Source organism: Saccoglossus kowalevskii, chromosome 4 (genome assembly GCF_978046115.1).
Source record: "Saccoglossus kowalevskii chromosome 4, keSacKowa6.1, whole genome shotgun sequence".
Taxonomy (NCBI): domain Eukaryota; kingdom Metazoa; phylum Hemichordata; class Enteropneusta; family Harrimaniidae; genus Saccoglossus; species Saccoglossus kowalevskii.
In genome coordinates this window covers 5,246,240-5,268,082 of record NC_140644.1, presented here as the reverse complement: position 1 = coordinate 5,268,082, position 21,843 = coordinate 5,246,240, and the positions used below count along the sequence as shown (strand labels likewise).

The following is a 21,843-nucleotide window of genomic DNA, read 5'->3' as shown; positions in this document are numbered from 1 at the left end:
AATTGTGCTTAGACCAATTGTTCAGCAAGCTTAACCTAGTTTGCGATATCCATCTAGACCCAATCTTCTGATCAGTCCAGTTCTAGATAGATACTGCTGTTGCTGGATCAATCTAGAGCTACATGTAACGATGCATATTTTGTGTATAAACACTGCATACTGCAGTATGAAATGAATTACATCTGCACACATACTTGTATTTACATAAAAGATATACTTTAATACAGATTACAAACTTCACAATCAGAACTTGAGAATCAAAAAAAATTTCAATCACAAACAAGAAATGGTAATGATGAGTGCCAAAGAAATGGATTAAGTACAATCTGAAATGGACGTTAATAAATATCAGAACAATGGAAGCATCACATAGGCACATACGATTGATGATCTCAAGATTTCATTATTTACAAAGTTGACAGACACAAACCCGACTGAACACCGATTATACAGTCATGGTGTGACCAGATAAAATTCACACGTACAAGATTCAAAATAAATTTAAAGTATCACAATTGTCACACTGAATAATGTTTGCTATGGGTCTTGTGTGAAGAATACAAGAACCTACGAAACGCAAGAACCTTTATGACATGTATAAGAGCCCATACGACGATTACACATGTAAACAACATTTACAGTATTCGAACATGTGCTGCGTGACGACTAAAAATCATTGACCTACTGGATATTAACCGAATGATAGTTAGGAATAGTCAGCAGCAAAGGAATCAATATGGGTTCATCGATAATCTTTTTTTTTCTTGCCAAATTCTGTTCTATAAAATACCAGAGATGTTAACATTTAAAAACCATGGCTGCATAACACTATTTTAAAATTGAATTTAAAAGTATTAGGTATATAGACAAGTGTGTTAGTAATGTATAATTGGGCAAAATGGTGATTTGAATTTTCAGATGCCGTAAAGTGATGTACCGGGTACACTGGAAATAGGATGCAAAAACAAAATATTTTGTTCAGCTGTACGACAGTGTCTATCAACATATATGACACCCGTGTACATCACATATAGACAAAAAAAAATCAATAGTGAAAAGTATAATGTACAAAAAACCAAAAATATGAATGGGGGGAATAAAAAGAGTTCAACACATATTAAACTCCATATTTATATCTGAACAGGCATTTTATGAAAATCCCTATATTTAGGCAGCAATTTGGTATAACCTTAAGTTTGAAATATAAGGATCATTCCACTGTTGGGCAAATAGGGATGAAAAAGGTCATCATTTTAATAACGTGATGTTTCTAATAAAGGCTAGTTTTCTTCATAATTCTTAAGAACTCTGCTTCATTGATTTCACCATCTCCATCTCTGTCTGCTTCATCAATCATTTCCTACAAGAAAATACAAAACATTTAGATAAAATATGAGCCCGTCTCTAAAATCGCTTACCACTGTTGTAAAGACAGCCACAGGGTAACAAAATATCCTCTTGATTTTCATTCTTAATGATCACGGTATGGTATTGCCAACGGATATTGATCACAGATTTGGATTAGTGGAAACAGGAAGAATTTTAACAGGAATTCTAGGATTACAATAAATAATGTGTTAACTGTCAGTAGTGTATTTAGGTGTTGAGCAGATAACTGTTCCCTATTGTTACTATCTGGGTTACATTGTTTCTGCATGTGTAGTCTTCGTTACAAATATGATACTTATTGTTCCATTAGGCATGTACATGTATAAAATATAGTAGATATTTTGTGTTAAAAATACAAGACTACAAAAAATTCAGCTGAACTGAGACTGAAAAAAACGAACAAACAAGCAGCCTATTGGCCGAGATAGCTCTGTTAGTAGCAATGCACATTTTAAAACATTCAAAAGATGAACAATTCTGTGGACACAGAGGGTGACTGCCAATCAGTAAATTAATACGATTAGCAGCCTGTCAGCTGAGATAGCTCCGCTGTTAGCAATGCACATTTCAATCAAAGAACTGAAGATATCATTAGAAAATGAACAATATGTTGCTCTTTTCAACAAGAATTCAAAAATATTCATTAAAATTAGACAATTGAAGATATCATCACGAAATGAACAAATCTGGGAGAGGTCCACGTGAGGTAATTATAAGTATAGTACTGAAGCAGTCAGACTTGCGGCTTTTAACAAGAAGTTGAAAATATCACTTTTCACCAAAAATGACAAAAATATTCACTAAAATTAGAGAATTAAAGATATCATCATGAAATGAACATCTAAAAGAGGTCTACCCAAGGTATATTATACACCAAGTATCAAAGCATTCAGGCTTGTAGTTTTCAAGAAAAGTCGAAAAAGTAAAACATTGACACTGACACCGACGGGCAATCACTCATACGGTAAGCTCCGCGCGGCAAAATCAACAGCGAAGCTAAAAATGTTTAATATTGTATCTTATTCTATGTTGAATATTTTGGGATACAGAGCATCAAACATTAAAAATAATAAAACTTGAAGCCAATCAGTTTTATATGCATTAGTATATTCAAGTCATCAAACAACACATTTTGTACTACAAGGAGTATTTTGGTTTAGCATACATGAAAAAATATGAAAAAAGAAATTCTGAAAAATGCAGCTCAAGCTTTTAAATTGTGGTGAGCAAGTAAATGCTTAGCAAGTTGCTACCCCCCCCCCCCCATTCATTCCTCTTTAACATGTGTTAGTAAGCCTTAGGGGAAAACAAAAAAATACTCCGGCAAATTAGAGAAATTCAGAATATTTATACCATGTAAGTGAATATTCAACTCTTATGCATGCAATAGAAGGCAAAAACATTTTGAGCCATGATAAATCTGCATCTTGTGTGAAAATAAAAACAACTGTATCAAAATCTCTGGATAATAGGTAATAAATTATTGTACCGGGTACTGGGAGACAGGTATATGACATTACATACATGTCGCTCAGATACTGAATAATTGATGCGAGAAATAGACTATGGGGAAGCAGCTGTCAAATATTCTCCAAATATACAATATCATGAATAATTTAATTTCAAATTTTTGTATAACCACATAATTCAAAGCAATTTGTAACCAATATTATGACTTGTGAAGCTTATCAGTTCTCGCATATCACATATGTCATCCAGACTACGTTGTTTTCAGTTTTTGCAATAATTTTCAAACCCCAAATTCTAATACCGGTAACTTAGCAAATTATGTTTTTGTAAATAGATCTAATATTATCTCAGTGTTCTCCCCAAAGCGTTTTAGCGTAGCGGGGCCGCTACTCCATTATTTATGCCGCTACTCTGAGAGATTGCCCGCTACTCTGTGGCATTTCCTGTTACTCTTTCTTTTAGCTTGTTAATACACGTGCGAATCTGTTAGTCAGCGTCATCAGCGTCCGGTACTGTGAACCAAATCAGGTGTGAATGGAAACATGTCAGTGATTACGCAAAGACAATGGACTAATACAGCTTCGTACTACGACAATAAACACTTTCGCCCTATTTAATTGGGGTAATAGCGAGTATTTTCTCAGTAGCATATTTGGCTGGAAGAAGCAACGATGTCAAACAGCAGAAATATTACGTCATGGTTCCGCGTAGAACGCCCTGCTGGGCCCCTGGCTGCGAGCGATAAACCCACCAGCAACGCGGTCACCGGTACCCCTGTCGGCAGTGGTACTAAACGTGTCCAAGATGATGTTACAACGAAAAGTGCAAAAAAATAAACTCTAGATTTGATGCACATGATACGTGGCTGAGAGAAACATCCGATGGCAAAGGTAAAAAAAGTATTTATTTGTAGCGTTTTACTTGGAAGCGAGTTTTGACCTAGTTTAGTAAATTTTTGTATGGCTTCATTTTTTGCCGATCGTCGAAACATTTTTTTGGAAACGACCTTCTTTCTGGAAGTTCAAAAATTGTTGGCTACGATTTATCAAAGTAACTAATACTAGTATTGTGTTTTGAAATAGTTGGGTAAAGTTTATCGTGGCAATTTTTAAGTTTAGCGACTTTTCAAAATGGCGGCAATTTGTTTATTTTCGTGTTGATCGTGACGATATTTTTTAAATACAAGTATTGATTCGCTCCTATTTCTTATCTTTTAGGAATGCTGTGACACATATGTGGAAAATTCAACTTAAAAACATCCAGAAATAGTTCTTTGGTATGGAATTCTATGCCATGTATAACTATTACGAAATATGCTATCGATAAACACGCACACTCGGAGATGCACAAGAAGGCCATGTGTAAAGTGGGAAGCAAAGAAAATCACGGCGTTCTCAAAAGCTGCAGATCACTGGGCTTCGATGAAAGTCCGAAGAATCAACATTACATAGAAATCACACAGCAGCAGATTCATTTAATCTTCTACATAAATTTGTTAAAAAATAAAGACACATTTTCATCCATGCAAGCCTGTCATTATTGTTTTCTTTATCTTCAGACAAATGCTAATGATATGTAAATTATATGCAAATTAGCCGCCACTCTGATACATTTTTCTGGGGAGAACACTGGATCTTGCACTACATGTGGCAATATGGGCACACACCACCACACAGACATCCACACACACAAGTCACACCGCCACACACACACAACAGTCGCACAGTTACACACACAATGCTCACAACACGACTGTCACACAAACAACGGTCACATCATCAAACTCACAACATTCACGTCATCACGTCATCACACACACACACACACACACACACACACACAACGGTCACATCGTCAAACACACACACACACACACACAACAGTCAGACTGTCACACACAACGGTCAGACTGTCGCACACAATGGTCACACAGCACACGGGCACCACAACATAACATTGCTTGGGTTTAAAGCAGACTTTCAGAAAGAAAGCAATGTACTCCTTGAGTTTTCTGAAAATCCACTATGTAATACAGTGTATTAGACTACAGAATATTAATAAAATGCAACATTGATGAACATTTAGCTAATATTATATTATTAATATTATTGATATTTATTACACAAGATGAATGCAGTTTAAACTAATTACAATATATATTCTAGACCTCTACCATATGAATAACATTAATCAAATATGCATGTACCGGTATTTCAAATTATCAATGACATGGCTGAATAGCATAAAATTAAATTCTCATCAAATTTGCAATATGCCACATTACCAGATATAGAATTACATTGTATCACAATTTTAATGTTCTGTAAATTAACTTTATTTCCACAGTTTTCGCTGAAGGAATGAATTAGTTGAAAAAATAAAAAATGAAAACACATATTTTCCTGTATTTTACATTCATCAAATATCAGTGAAAACAAAATCGAGCGAACAGCCTTTTCAACGAAAATTAATTCCAGGTAAAATAAATTATTTTTAGGTATACAAAAAGATTTAATAACATTAAATAAGGGGGAAAATATATTTAGATCTATGGAAATCACATTTTTCTGAAAACAAGAATTTTTTTTATCAAGAATTTAGCAATTATTTTTTTCAACAAGCTTTTGGTTATTTGGATATTATTCTGATGTCCACAAGACTCCACCACTAACGTGTGACATTTTGTGACATCACGAATAAAACAAGAACTTTCAACCAGTGTCATTCATATACAACAGTGTCTACTGACGCAATTCATACACACAGAATTCCTTGTAGAATTTCACGCTGTAGAAATGTTAAAAATACGTTTTAATAATGAGACTTTGGTGCCCGTAGGAGTACTGTTCAAGATGTCTGTATATGTGTATTAACACCAGAAGATTACGGGTACACAGAAGAGTTAACATGTACCTCACAAAAGATGCAGAGAACTTGCTGGAAGGCTATAGATGTTATTTAAATCATGCTTCACGATGCATGAAGACTGATGAAATGCAGTGAACAGAAAAGATGTACATGTACTGTAGTTGCTTTCATATAAGCCCTACTCCAGAGCTACCCCATTCTCCATTATGAAACTGCAATGCAAGAAGGAATGCTACCCACTCACCCCTGCACAAACACACACACAAACAATATTCCGATTTGATAACAACCATGTCCTCTTAAAATGAAATTTAGTACTGGAAATTGGTTTATAGTAAATATGTTATTCATTTGCTGGGTTATAATTTTAGCATTGTTTGAGTGTAAAATTAAAACCCAGTGAATATGCTCTAAATATCAAAATAGTTTAAAACAGCAGTGAAAACTACTGGCCATGTTCTCTCCATGCTTTTCATACAGCAATATTATGATGATGTTACAAAATAGCCACCATGTTTGGGCATCTACCTGGGAGGAGCATTGATACTATTCCAGCAATACAAACACATAAATGGTACACAACATATACACACCTTGTTAGATGCCAAATTGAGATGAACACTATACTATGTATGCAGGACAGCTGTCAGTTTAGTTCCCAGTTACCATGGAAATCAATGAAATGTCAAGCAACTATCTGAACTTTGATGAAATTACCTTCAATTCATCATACTACATAGAGCTCATTTTCTCACACTGATTACTTAGACATGGAACACATGGTTGCTAGGGTGATGCCCAAGAGAAGGCAGCCATGAATTCAAAAGCAAAAATATATTTCTGAATAAAATATAGGTTATATGACATTAAGGTAGAGATGCAGTTGCAGACATCAATAATACTGGATTTTATTTTATATCAAGAATGTGTTTTATTTAATAAATTTAGATCTTGAGGCCATCTTTAACATTAAGGTAGAGATGCAGTTTAGCAGTTGTCAATTTTGCAGGGCAGCAGCTCAAATTTCACTACTTCAAGTTTATACATAAATTAACACCCAGGCTAGTTGTCTGTACGATTGTTGCAACACTGTTCAACCAAAAACAATGCCCTGACCGCGTTTTGAAGATAAACATATTGTCAATCATTTGTGAAAATTTCAAAACAAAAGGTCAAAGCGTCTAGGAGCTATTTTTTTTTTTAAAGTTCAGGAATGTGCACTAAAAGGAGCTAAGATAATTGCTAATTTGCATAACAATTCACTCGGAAGTTTACTAATGCTCATAATTAAAATGGCTGTAACAGTTCCAAATTTAAATGTATTATCGTTTTGTTAAAAGTTAAATATAGTGCATAATATGGAGATCCTGTCATTTCTTTTTTTCACCATGTTTCTTTTTATTATTTATGTACAGCCTTGCTAAATCTTGCTAAGCATTCGAAAGAGAATGTTTGCACCTGTTATCTATATTTTAAAATCGTTTTTTGAGTATGTTCCACTATTCACAATTCTACAAAATTAGCCAAGACTGGATAATAAAAAGCAAAAAAAATAATTTCACTCCCAAGTTCCCACAAACCTGCATCTCTACCTTAAATTAAGAAATGAATGGGAAGTAAAAGCTGAAGCCTCACCTGTAGCTCTTCATCAGTAAGATTTTCTCCTAATTCCTTGGCCACTCGTTTGAGATTTTTAAATGATATTTTACCAGTTGCATCATCATCAAATAGCCTAAAGGCTTTGAGGATCTCTTCTTTAGAATCTTTTTCACCCTGTAACACAAACAAATATCAAAATGCTATCTATAGAAGCATGGTATGAGAGGTAGTAGTTGGAGGCACTGACAAGCATCCTACAAATGGCAGGATCACTAAGAAGGCAGTAATGCATGTGCAAATTTTGTTTGTATTTTACTATAATGTTGTATATTTTGGACCAAACTGACATAATGTTTCATTAACTTAACTTTATTGAACTTTCTTTAAAAACTGAACAGGAATAATTTTGTAAAAATTGGGTCAAAGATCAATGGGTTGGTTGATGACAAAATTAATCAGATGTGAAACTTAGTGAAGTCATTCAGCCAGCTTTGTGAAAAAAAAATTAGGGAGAAATACTTTGAAACCTAAATATGAACTGTATGATCAACAGATGCACCACAACTGTATGTTTAGTGAATACTCACCATCTTTGCAGTCATTAACGTCACAAAGTCATTAAAGTCTATCGTGCCGGAACCTTCTTTATCAATATCTTGGATCATCTTCTTAATCTCCTCTTTCTTTGGCTCAAACCCAAGCGCTCTCATCGCAACCTTAATTTGAAGGGAAATTGGAATAAGATTTAGATTATGTGCTGCAGATTTTAAACAAGATAACATGTTGCCCTCACAAGATTTATTTCAGATGAAGCCAAACTGCGGCATAACACGAGAGTCTGTTATGCAATTGTGAAGAAAACTGAAATGAGTCCACCATTTTAAATCAAAACCCAAAAAACATGTGTGATATGATTGATATTGTCAAAGTAGTGTTTGATTAACAATCAGTTGAGATATGACGATGACGAGGCATTTGTTGAAGCTAAATGACCATCAGTCAGCTATTTTGAATCAGATCAGAAAAACAAAAAAGATCTGCATAGAAGATTTTTCTACAGTGCTGTTAGTCAAGCTGGCCTACTGCTAGCTCATCATTGATCCCCAATGGTGAATTTCAATCATTTTGGCTAATTGTGACATTTTGGCCACCAATGAATAAGTAATTTCCATGAAAATCATGAAACAATGCAAAATATCATTAAAATCATGTCATTGCACACAGAAATGTTAATTGGATGAAAGGAAAACATTGCTTGCTACAAAGTATATATTTCAGTAGCAAATTTCATTTTCCAATTTTTAATCCAACTTGATTAAAAAAAGCAATGTAGTGTATATAAGCCAATGTGGCTTAAACAATTTTCTCCTTAGGGGAGCCCAGTCGCATGTTTTTATACTTGTATAGTGTAAATGAAGTACACATCTAGTTTACCTTAAGTTCCTTCACATCTATCGTTCCCGATCCATCAGCATCAAAAAGATCAAATGCTTCTCTAATTTCTTGTTTCTGTTCTTCTGTGAGTTCAGGTTTGGGACCTGTTCTTTTCTTGGTGCCACCTAAAGCTGATCTTTTGTACTGTGATGCCTAGTGACACATTAAAGCGATAGTGATCAGAAGTGAGCCAATTATCAACAGCAGACCAATTTCTTCCATGATTGCACTGTTCTCCACTCTAATAATGAGCCTATTATCTAATTGTCACCATAAATACGCCACTTAGAATCCATTAAAGCATGTTAAACAAGTTTAAGATTGATCAATACAGTTTGCCCGAAAGTCTTTGGAAATTGAATGGTTATTTGCTATACTAGGTTATGTGAAGAAAAAATGGTCACCGATACTTTTTTTATTTTAAAAAGTGACATTAATTTAAATACCGGGGATTAATACATGGCAACAGAACATGTTCTTGCTTGAGAACACTGGTGTGTCTAGTATCAACCCATCCATGTCTACGAAACAGTATTGATTAACCTTAATGGAAGTCAAGTTGGCCCTCCTCTTTGTTGAATCATAAAAGAGCAGAATAATAAAATTGTTCAGTAACAAGTGAGGCATAAAATAAACTGATTGCTTGCTTTACTTGGATACACATCATAGCTTTGAGTAAAGTTGAATTAAACGATCAGTGGTGTTCATTCCATACAAGTGCTATTCAACAGCAACCTTGCAAACAAATTTATGAGGCTAGAAAATCGTGACAGTTCAAACCAATTTTGGAGGCATTGCCTTTAAAAAGACACCAATGAATTACAAGATTTACTGAAAAGACATGTCAATTCTGACAGCCGGTAATGGATCTTCACATTAGGACAACCACAGCAAGATATATCCATTATTTATTGAAAAGCACTTTCTGGGTTTACAATGATATATTAAAGAATCGTTAAAGAAATATAAAAAAAATGTAAATCTCCAGTATGCTATGAACACCCCTCAGTTGTTGATGAGCAATCTGTGTAAATTATTCCGAATGATAATACTATTTTTAATCTCCTAGAATATGTAAAAGAATTGCTAGCGGCAATACATCTTTATACAAACACACCTCTTAATTTTACAAGTATAGACAGCTCTAACTGTCAAACACGCTACAATCATTGCTAGAAATGTTCATTATATCCTAATCTTGGAAATTGTTGGTAAAATATTTCACAATTACCGAGACTTGTGACAAATGTTTCTGTGAAATTAAGATGGTTTACAGTATTACAAAGTTTATACACCACAGAGGAAATCAAACTCCGGGTCATTTAAGGCCCAATATTGACAAGACTCCAAGCTATTTTATTTGTGATTTACAAGTTGGAGCAAAGGGAATTCTCAAGTTTCATCTGAATCAATGTCAACATTTTCCAATCACCTAAAACACACTGATTGGGTGAATGAACACAATCTCCTTGGAAATAGTCAAATCAAGTACTTGTTAGAAAACCGAATACTCTGTGTTTGGGGATGAACAGTTCACTGTAGATTTCACATAATACAAGGATGTATGCAGACGTAGATATAAACTTTTTGCCATTGGCAAATTATAAATAAAAAGATATTGAGATATTAAAGAAAGCTTAGAAAGAACTCATTGAGTGCTGAGAGCATTGGAGACATATAAAAAATAAATTCAAAACTTAAGATTAGCCTTTCAAAACAAGAAGCTTGGCAACCAACATTTGTCTATTTGAGATGCTCAATGCGAAAATAATGTGATCCATATTATTGAAGTTGTTTTTTGTTTGTTTGTTTGTTTGTTTTTTTGTCTTTTTTTTTATTATTGAAGTTTACAATACTTGCAGATAATAAATTTGATTGTACAGTTGTGGGTTGCAGTTTAATTTATTCCACAGCACCAAACTACATGTACTGTAAAATCTGTATTAGAAACCGCGGCTTCCATTAAAATGGTACAATGCAACAGAGGGAATGCGGCTTCTATTAGAGCATCTACACATATGAGAAATGATGAATTTTTGGTTCTCAATTATTCAAAAAGAATGGGTGCGACTTCTATTAGGGATGCGGCTTCTAATACAGATTTTACGGTACATGTAATTCGATCATCATATTTTCCTTCAGCATCTATTATTGCAGCATGCAAGTTTTTTTTTTTTTTACTATTAAATATCTATAATCAGAATTCACAAATTTCCAATATTGATGAAAAGCAATAATTAAGTTGGAATTAACAATCCAATACTACATGACCTATGATCTGTGACCAAGAGGTCAGTGCCCCCCCCACAAATAAATCTGATATTAATTTCAAATAAATAGATCCGGATTTTTTGTCAATATCCTGTAAGCTTTGTATGAATTTAACCAGGCTTCACATTTCGGAATACAATTAAAGAGCTGGGCTTTTATAAATCATAATGCAGGCTTTGAAAAACAAGATCAAAGCTAGACCGAGATAATTGGAAATTTCCAATTATACAAGAACATGGATATATACAAAAATGTAGGTTTTCCTGGCACTCGCTCTATGGTGAATAGGATGAGAACCCTCTATGGTAAACAGGATGAGATGTACCATCAAATCCTTGCAATCTCAAATGTGGCATTACTAGGAATTAATACACATTTTGCTTAAATACATTCACTTCACTTTCATAATAAATGTTTCCCCTAGTCATTAAAGCACGAGAATGACTTGCAGTAAATCTCTCTAATCAGTAATGCCATAAATAATGCACACCACTAACAAGGTCTGAACAATTTCAACTGTTCAGACACTATTTAAAATGTCAGTCTGTCCCAGCACATAGATGCTTCAACATGAAACAAGACATAAATGTCACAGTCCTTTATTTGATAATAAAATACTCTTGTTAAGTAGTAAATGGTACATCTGCAAACAGGTGAATGACTATGTACTCTATGTGGGTACAACTCATCATAAAGTGATTTCCCTTAATCTTGCATTGTATTGTATTGTATTTGTACTTCCATTGACCCATGTTCAAAATCTCTCATTACACAAGTGCAACAAAACTATGTGTCATACATGTATACTTGCTCAAGAAACTGCATTCATAAATCTGAGTAAACCTTGATGTACCTTTAATAACAAACTTGACTTCTTTGTTAAATTCAGGTATTTATATATTACCAGGACCTGGGTTTGTTTCAATATCACCACTAAGCAACAGAATCATTCTTGCGTAAAAATATGACAATGAAGATAATGATGAAGATTTTGACTTTGACTGTGTTCCAACAGACTAATATTTTTTAGTGGTTTGAAATGAATATTATAATAAAATATGCATATTTTTTGTGACCTCTTCTGTTTCTTTATTGTAAACGTCAATGACGATGCTACTAATTTTGTAATTTTATTTTCCAGCAAAAGTCATAATATCCCCCTCAATTTGTCAAATGCTCTTTTTTAAAAAGAAAATCAATTTTTTCTGAGTAGAGGACACTGGGCAAGTACAGTAATATAAAGGTGACAGTTTTCTGACACTTTTTATTCATTCATGATTATAATTCATATTTATATCTTCATATTCTTTGGGAACACTTCTGTAACATAAATTTTAAGTGTCTTTGAGTTTGTTAATGACACAGCTCTGTATTTTCTATGTATAGTTCAAATTGTGTTTTTGTTATCAATTTATATAAGATTCATTGAATACATTAGGTAAAACTTGTGAATCTGAAAACAATAAATTCATGAATCTGAATCTAACAGAATCAATTTATTCTGAGCATGCACAATTGTTCTGTCAGTGTTGTTGGGTGAGGTAAATTATGATGAAAATCTGGAAAAAGATCTACTTAGGATTTTCAGATCTGAAAAAAAAAAAAAAAAAAAAAAAAAAAAAGTGCATATCCAGTAGATTATTGATCATTGGTATCTGCTGCATAATTTATGAGAAAATGTTCCAGACAGGAAATGGACATTGGAAACAGAGGTCGAATAAGAAACAGTACTCCCTTTTCAGGCTGTGTCTGAAACGGGGACTAAAAAAAATTAAAATTGCACTCTTGGCCACTCTACCCTAAATGATAATACAAGAAAATAATTGTGGATATTACTTTGGTGAATGCAATCGCCAGAGGGATATGAGCAGACAGATGGGGGAAGCACTTAACTATTGACCATCAGTGAAAAATATTCAACTTTGATTAAATAATAAATCTTTGTCGACAAGCGAGCAGAATCTTGCTCTATTAATAGTTATCTAGTAATGTACTAGTATTGTACGAAGCATCTACATGTGCAATTAAGTGATGGATTTAAACCAATTTCTTTTTCCTTATATTCATCAAATACTACAGTAAATGAACTTGATATATTGTGCATGAATGAAACCACAAGGTAGGCAGTGTGTATTTATAAATGAAACCACAACATGGGTAAATGAACATTTTAGATTGCTACAAAAACTATGGTTATTGCACATAAAATACAAACAACTTCATTTTTGCAAGTCTTTGGAAAATCACAAAATAGGGTTCTCTCGGTGACTTTCGAAAAAGTCAACCTCTCAAACTCTTATGAGGTAATTATAATAGGTAACAGATTTAAATTAAACACAATAATAGTAAATGACAAAGGAAATAATTTTGATATTACATGTATGAAGGAACTTCATAGCACATTTCTAAGCAGGAAAAATACCTGATAATACTTACAATGAAATATTAAACCATTATGCAGGGATTTGGAAGAGCCTAGTAGGATACAATGCATATTCATAGTAATGGCTTTCAGGAAAATAGAGCATACATGTATATACAATAAATTTCATTGAATCTGTCACATCATCAGCTTGACATATCAACATACAAAGTACAGGTGGCTATTACAAACTATCTACAAGACCAGACATGCATTGTACATGTGTAATGCAACAAGCTATTTACTGCCATGAATGAACAGAAAGTCAAAGAAGTGTATGACTATTGAGACTGAGCTTCCACTGTATATAAAACAGCTTTTAGCCATGCTACCTAATCGTATTGATTTTCTGGGCAATTTATTTTCATCCACTTTTCAAACACTTTCATGTTAGGGAACTGAAATGTTGCTGTATCATGTACTTCACATTAAGCAATGTGTTTTTCTGATGTGTAATTTACCCTTGTGTGGTTTATGACATTTTGAAATGATATCTTGACAGTACAATGCATGATTCAAAATTCATCTTAGTTATTGGCGGTGAAAGTAAAATATTTTTTTTGTCTTTTTATATGACACTGGTTTGGTTTAGTTTAGTCAAGCCAGAGTAACACTGGTTTAGCGGAAGCTCAGTGAGACACAGGTTTAGTCAAGCCACAGCGAGACACTGGTTTAGCAGAAGCTCAGCGAGACACTGGTTTAGCAGAAGCTCAGCGAGACACTGGTTTAGCAGAAGGTCAGTAAGACACTGGTTTAGCAGAAGGTCAGTAAGACACTGGTTTAGCAGAAGGTCAGTAAGACACTGGTTTAGCAGAAGCTCAGCGAGACACTGGTTTAGCAGAAGGTCAGTAAGACACTGGTTTAGCAGAAGCTCAGCGAGACACTGGTTTAGCAGAAGCTCAGCGAGACACTGGTTTAGCAGAAGCTCAGCGAGACACTGGTTTAGCAGAAGGTCAGTAAGACACTGGTTTAGCAGAAGGTCAGTAAGACACTGGTTTAGCAGAAGCTCAGCGAGACACTGGTTTAGCAGAAGGTCAGTAAGACACTGGTTTAGCAGAAGCTCAGCGAGACACTGGTTTAGCAGAAGGTCAGTAAGACACTGGTTTAGCAGAAGGTCAGTAAGACACTGGTTTAGCAGAAGCTCAGCGAGACACTGGTTTAGCAGAAGGTCAGTAAGACACTGGTTTAGCAGAAGGTCAGTAAGACACTGGTTTAGCAGAAGGTCAGTAAGACACTGGTTTAGCAGAAGCTCAGTAAGACACTGGTTTAGCAGAAGGTCAGTAAGACACTGGTTTAGCAGAAGGTCAGTAAGACACTGGTTTAGCAGAAGGTCAGTAAGACACTGGTTTAGCAGAAGGTCAGTAAGACACTGGTTTAGCAGAAGGTCAGTAAGACACTGGTTTAGCAGAAGTTCAGTAAGACACTGGTTTAGCAGAAGGTCAGTAAGACACTGGTTTAGCAGAAGCTCAGTAAGACACTGGTTTAGCAGAAGGTCAGTAAGACACTGGTTTAGCAGAAGCTCAGCGAGACACTGGTTTAACAGAAGCTCAGCGAGACACTGGTTTAGCAGAAGGTCAGTAAGACACTGGTTTAGCAGAAGCTCAGCGAGACACTGGTTTAGCAGAAGCTCAGCGAGACACTGGTTTAGCAGAAGCTCAGTAAGACACTGGTTTAGCAGAAGGTCAGTAAGACACTGGTTTAGCAGAAGGTCAGTAAGACACTGGTTTAGCAGAAGGTCAGTAAGACACTGGTTTAGCAGAAGGTCAGTAAGACACTGGTTTAGCAGAAGGTCAGTAAGACACTGGTTTAGCAGAAGGTCAGTAAGACACTGGTTTAGCAGAAGCTCAGTAAGACACTGGTTTAGCAGAAGGTCAGTAAGACACTGGTTTAGCAGAAGCTCAGCGAGACACTGGTTTAACAGAAGCTCAGCGAGACACTGGTTTAACAGAAGCTCAGCGAGACACTGGTTTAGCAGAAGGTCAGTAAGACACTGGTTTAGCAGAAGGTCAGTAAGACACTGGTTTAGCAGAAGCTCAGCGAGACACTGGTTTAGCAGAAGCTCAGCGAGACACTGGTTTAGCAGAAGCTCAGCGAGACACTGGTTTAGCAGAAGCTCAGCGAGACACTGGTTTAGCAGAAGCTCAGCGAGACACTGGTTTAGCAGAAGGTCAGTAAGACACTGGTTTAGCAGAAGCTCAGTAAGACACTGGTTTAGCAGAAGGTCAGTAAGACACTGGTTTAGCAGAAGGTCAGTAAGACACTGGTTTAGCAGAAGGTCAGTAAGACACTGGTTTAGCAGAAGGTCAGTAAGACACTGGTTTAGCAGAAGGTCAGTAAGACACTGGTTTAGCAGAAGCTCAGTAAGACACTGGTTTAGCAGAAGGTCAGTAAGACACTGGTTTAGCAGAAGCTCAGCGAGACACTGGTTTAACAGAAGCTCAGCGAGACACTGGTTTAACAGAAGCTCAGCGAGACACTGGTTTAGCAGAAGGTCAGTAAGACACTGGTTTAGCAGAAGGTCAGTAAGACACTGGTTTAGCAGAAGCTCAGCGAGACACTGGTTTAGCAGAAGCTCAGCGAGACACTGGTTTAGCAGAAGCTCAGCGAGACACTGGTTTAGCAGAAGCTCAGCGAGACACTGGTTTAGCAGAAGCTCAGCGAGACACTGGTTTAGCAGAAGGTCAGTAAGACACTGGTTTAGCAGAAGCTCAGTGAGACACTGGTTTAGCAGAAGCTCAGCGAGACACTGGTTTAACAGAAGCTCAGCGAGACACTGGTTTAGCAGAAGGTCAGTAAGACACTGGTTTAGCAGAAGGTCAGCAAGACACTGGTTTAGCAGAAGCTCACTAAGACACTGGTTTGTTAATTAATCAGCATCACCTGTAAACTCTCAAAAACGCAATGTATATGAAGGTGTAAAGTGAATCCATGCAATTAAAGAGACCATAAAAATCAATGCACGTTTTTTTTAGTTAGAACTGTACACCCCAATTTTCGTGGTTAGGAATTTAGACGATTTAATGCAGTTCACAAAGACAATTTCGCAAAAATTGTTGCAAGAACCCCAGAGAAATTTGCACTGCTACAGTCTATCACAAAATTAAATTGGTTTGCACAAACCTCTTAATATGCACTTCTAATGATAGAGATTCTTTTAGTTATTGTAACATGTACTACTAGATTTTCCGCTTTGTACAGGCCTACTACGCGTTAGTTCATACCAACAAATGGTGGATTTTAAGAATTGAAGTCCACACAATGTAATCTAATGTTGCCTCTTAACAGAAAAGAACCACCTACATTTTACAGATCAATAGCTATTATTGACATCACTTGTTGCTGGGTAACCAAACTACTGATGAGGAATGATGGTGCTCCAACAATTGACATTAGTGATTCATGTGGCCTCATTAAGGAAAATAACATCCTTTCATTAAACAATTTCACTAATTGCAAGCTACCATAGCAAATCAGTCGTATTCATTTTGTACTGTAGCTGATTGTTGTATGGTGTATAGAATCTGTTACTGTATCGCAAATAAATCTGCATGGACACCATAACAAACAAATTTATGTGCATGATACTTTGTTTACAAAGCCCTGCATTACTTTAATTATACTTTTGGATCTGTGTATGTTTTGTATGGTTTTGAGGTCAAAAGGTGCAATTTACTCTAGTTTTTTTACTAAAAATATATTTAAAGTGTTGTAATTACTTTTTTTTTTAAAAGTAATTTTAATGTTTTTCTGCAATTCAAACAATCAAGTTTTATGTTCAATACTGAGAAGTGCTTAATTTTTTCTAAATTTAATTTTATGGCATTTGTGAGGACAACATTTTGGAAAGTCTTTGACAGGTACAAACCCAGAAAATTTGTATTGCTAAATAAATTGAGCGATTGTCCCTGTCCATTGCATAACATATCATTGTCAGTTTATGAAAATTGCGTTCAATACCTCACAATATGACACTACAGTGTTCTTCCCAAAGCGTTTTAGCGTAGCGGGGCCGCTACTCTATTATTTATGCCACTACTCTGAGAGATTGCCCGCTACTCTGTGGCATTTCCTGTTACTCTTTGTTTTAGCTTGTAAATACACGTGCGAATCTGTTAGTCAGCGTCATCAGCGTCCGGTACTGTGAACCAAATCAGGTGTGAATGGAAACATGTCAGTGATTACGCGAAGACAATGGACTAATACAGCTTCGTACTTCGACAATAAACACTTTCGCTCTATTTAATTGGGGTAATAGCGAGTATTTTCTCAGTAGCATATTCGGCTGGAAGAAGCAACGATATCAAACAGCAGAAATATTACGTCATGGTTCCGCGTAGAACGCCCTGCTGGGCCCCTGGTTGCGAGCGATAAGTCCACCAGCAACGCGGTCACCGGTACCCCTGTCGACAGTGGTACTAAACGTGTCCAAGATGATGTTACAACGAAAGGTGCAAAAAAATAAACTCTGGATTTGATGCACAATGGACAACAAAATATACGTGGCTGAGAGAAACATCCGATGGCAAAGATAAAAAAGTATTTATTTGTAGCGTTTTACTTGGAAGCGTATTTTGACCTAGTTTAGTAAACTTTTGTATGGCTTCATTTTTTGCCGATCGTCGAAACATTTTTTTGTAAACGACTTTCTTTCTGGAAGTTAAAAAATTGTTGGCTACGATTTATCAAAATAACTAATACTAGTATTGTGTTTTGAAATAGTTGGGTAAATTTTATCGTGGCAATTTTTTAGTTTAGCGACTTTTCAAAATGGCGGCAATTTGTTTATTTTCGTGTTGATCGTGACGATATTTTTTAAATACAAGTATTGATTCGCTCCTATTTCTTATCTTTTAGGAATGCTGTGTCACATATGTGGAAAATTCAACTTAAAAACATCCAGAAATAGTTCTTTGGTATGGAATTCTATGCCATGTATAAATATTACGAAATATGCTATCGAAAAACACGCACACTCTGAGATGCACAAGGCGGCCATGTCATTATTAGTGGGAAATCGCGGCGTTCTCAAAAGGTACAGATCACTGGGCTTCCATGAAAGTCCGAAGAATCAACATTACATAGAAATCACACAGCAGCAGATTCATTTAATCTTGTACATAAATTTGTTAAAAAATAAAGACACAATTTCATCCATGCTAATGATATGTAAATCATATGCAAATTAGCCACCACTCTGATACATTTTTCTGGGGAGAACACTGCACTAAAAGGATTCATTGCCCAATTATGCTATTGCTTGTATTTACTGACAATTATGACACAAAAAAAATATTGATACTACAATGCCAATGAAATTTATTCAGTATAAATTTCAGGAAGCTAAAGAGCGGTAGTCGTTGCGCCATGTATGCGCGAGATATACGGATCTCATATAAACAAAGAAGGAGACCTTGACTGTTGCGCAGATCAACGAGTACAAACTGAGACGTTACCAAGTTTTAATTAGGTATTTTTTAGGTGATTAGAAGGTATCAAAGGAGTCACCGATGGTGATTAGTGCAAGTCGTGCCCAGGTCAAACCTCATACTTGCGATTTCCATTAGAAGAGCACATTGGATTGTGGGAAATTGTTTATCAACACATATGTTGCACATGCGCAGCACGACAACCACCGCTCTTCAAAGAGACAGACGGGCACATGTGTACCAGAATAAATTTGTGTTGGCATATGCTTACCGAAATAGAATGTCTCTGCATAGATACAGGTATTAACAGTATTTTTTGATGATGGATCGGGTACCATGATGGGAAAATTACATGAAAACAAGCATTAAGTCTCCCAAAGTAAATAGTGTTACAGTGATATTTACAAAGTCATTAGCTAACACACTGCAGATGAATCCAATGACAGAAACCGATTCCTAATAGCTCTATAGGTGTCCACAAGTATACAGATGGAAATGACTTCCTGATTCTCAAGAAAGAATCATTTCAATCATTCAATCAAGTTTTCGTTTTTCATTGTCCAAAATGACTCGCAAACTAGTTCAAAGGTGACAAAGCACCATTTTAACAGCAGTCAACCGTATAAATTTGTGGATACTAATACAATTGTCCATCAAGGCATTACTAAAAGCAAAATACAATCTACTATTTACATCTACATCTGCTTTTTAGACTCTGAACTGACTATGGACTAATATGACTAGTAGGTGAAGATCAAGAAAAAACATTCGTTTTTTTTTTTTTTTTTTTAGAAAACCAGTCATTTATGAAAGGTTATATTAAAAAATTAAAAATATTAAAAAATCTAAATTTGAGTTATAAATTAGCCCACAAAGCTGCTTAGCCATATAATATTTCTAGGATTTTAAACAAGGATGTTGGATATCTTATATTTAGCAATAAGGTTATTGACAGAGTGTAAGACAAATTTATAGGTAAGGTTAGGATTACTGACAAGCTAGAGTACTACTAATAGTGTTGTAGCCAGCAAGTCTGCTCATCTGTGGTGGACATCCGCTGGCCCTTAAGGACAGTTAAAAACTAGACTTATAACCAGGTTTTAACACCCGTTTAAGATTGAGACTGTCTGCCTAGACATGTCAGTCATCACACCTATATGTATCAATAATAAATAACCACTAGAGTAGATGACTACAAGATAATGGCTAGTGATTTGACCCTGTTATATCAAAAACACAAATGCCAGTCTTGAACTAGTTCATTATTGGATATTGTTACTGTATTTGTTCTATTAGTACCGCAAGTGCTAAGTCTATGGACAAAAAATATATAATATTTGAATAATTAAGTAACCAGTTAATGAAATTGGTCATTTACAATGCTTCTATTGGAGATGCACTTCTAATACAGCAAATATGGTACACTCATCAAGGAAAATGCACTTTTCCCATTCAGTATGAAGTATACTATATTATCAATGCACTAGATCAACAAATGGACAAGGAATGTGGCGATACTTGGCCAATTATGCTCCAATACTCAGTTTTCAAAACTCATGCCAGACGCAATAAGTGGCTACAAGTATTTATTAAGAGTTGTTGGAAAAGACAAGAATGTATAAAAAAAAATTATGATATGAAGCTGGATGATGATGGTTCCCGATTTTGTAAGTTTACATTATTTTATACACGAATTTGGCATGAAGTGAGTGTGAACACCACTTTAAATTTGAACCAATTTCAACAGAAACACCACATCACTCTTAGTTACAGATTTTAATAACTGCTTCAGTTCATAGTCAAGCAATCAAATATTAAAATTCTATATAATTTATTATTGGTCCAACTACAAATCGCTTAGCATATCAGAGAAAAAGAATAGTTGTAAAGTTTCTGTTAGCTTAAGTGTGTTGAGTAAATCCCAAGTAAAACTGAATTAGATGGCAAGCTCAGTTGCTGTAATCATAAATTAATAGGCCCTATAAAATGCATCAACAGAATGACACTGTCACAGCAAATATCTCCATACGGCAGACCCCCCCCCCCCCCCCCCCGATTATAAATGACCAAATAGTTATCAGAAGATCAGCTTTGATATTACAATACACTACATGTATCTATAAGTATGTCTCAACACGTACTACATAAAATGAATGAATGAATGAACTTCTTTGGCTCAAGGAAAGCAACCTGGCACGCTGACAAAACTTGGCAATCGCCTGAACGCAGTGCCACAGTCAACCAAAAGACTCCCATTAAATTTTAAGCAATTGTAGTTAAAAAATAAAAATTACCAATATTTTTGTGAGCATTTTTTTCAAAGAACGCGGACTTGGTAAATGAAATCTACCGACAAGGACACTCAATAAATTTGTTAACGCTTGTCCTCGCCAATCTCTGCAAGTTCAAGCATGTCTTAGCTCCGTTCGCAAAAATGTTGTAAACTTTCAATAACGCAGCGAATTATTTAGATATTAAGAATATTGAATTGTAGTAATACTTATTAAAAATGTCATCTTCTATTGACAAGAAAAAATGGTGTTCGCGCGAAGGGTTTGTCAGATTACGGCGCATAAACCTAGCCACCTGACGACTTGGTCGGCAGTGTTCAACACTGCGTGAGTGGAATGCTCAATCCAGCAGCGACGAAAACATGAGATTTTCATCGATATTCAGGGAATGGAAAATTGAAAAACATATGCTATTATTTACACATGTGAATAAACCCAAATTCTAGAAACTAACAGCCACGTTTGTTCAGGGGATCATAACAATGAGATATTTTTCAGAGGTACACTTACCATGACGATACTTCCTGGACGTCCTGTCAATGTAATGTTTTGCTAGAAACGAACCAACCGCCACCGTAGAGGATGATGGGTAAAATGTCTTATAAAACGAGCTCAATCATTGGTCTATCTATAAATATACACATAATCGGTACGAGGTCAGTTTCATCTCAGA

At 35.4% G+C, this 21,843-nt stretch overlaps 1 protein-coding gene across 1 annotated transcript; it reads right to left on the bottom strand.

The window, feature by feature from the left end:
* Positions 1-889: 889 nt before the first annotated feature.
* Positions 890-21,803, bottom strand: LOC100367430 (uncharacterized). Its single transcript, XM_085497675.1, has 5 exons — positions 21,681-21,803; positions 8,761-8,913; positions 7,914-8,042; positions 7,363-7,500; positions 890-1,360 (listed from the first exon to the last, which is right to left on the bottom strand). The coding sequence occupies exons 1-5, from the start codon at positions 21,681-21,683 to the stop codon at positions 1,271-1,273; spliced, it is 513 nt and encodes a 170-aa protein (XP_085353801.1). The 5' UTR covers positions 21,684-21,803; the 3' UTR covers positions 890-1,270.
* Positions 21,804-21,843: the final 40 nt, after the last annotated feature.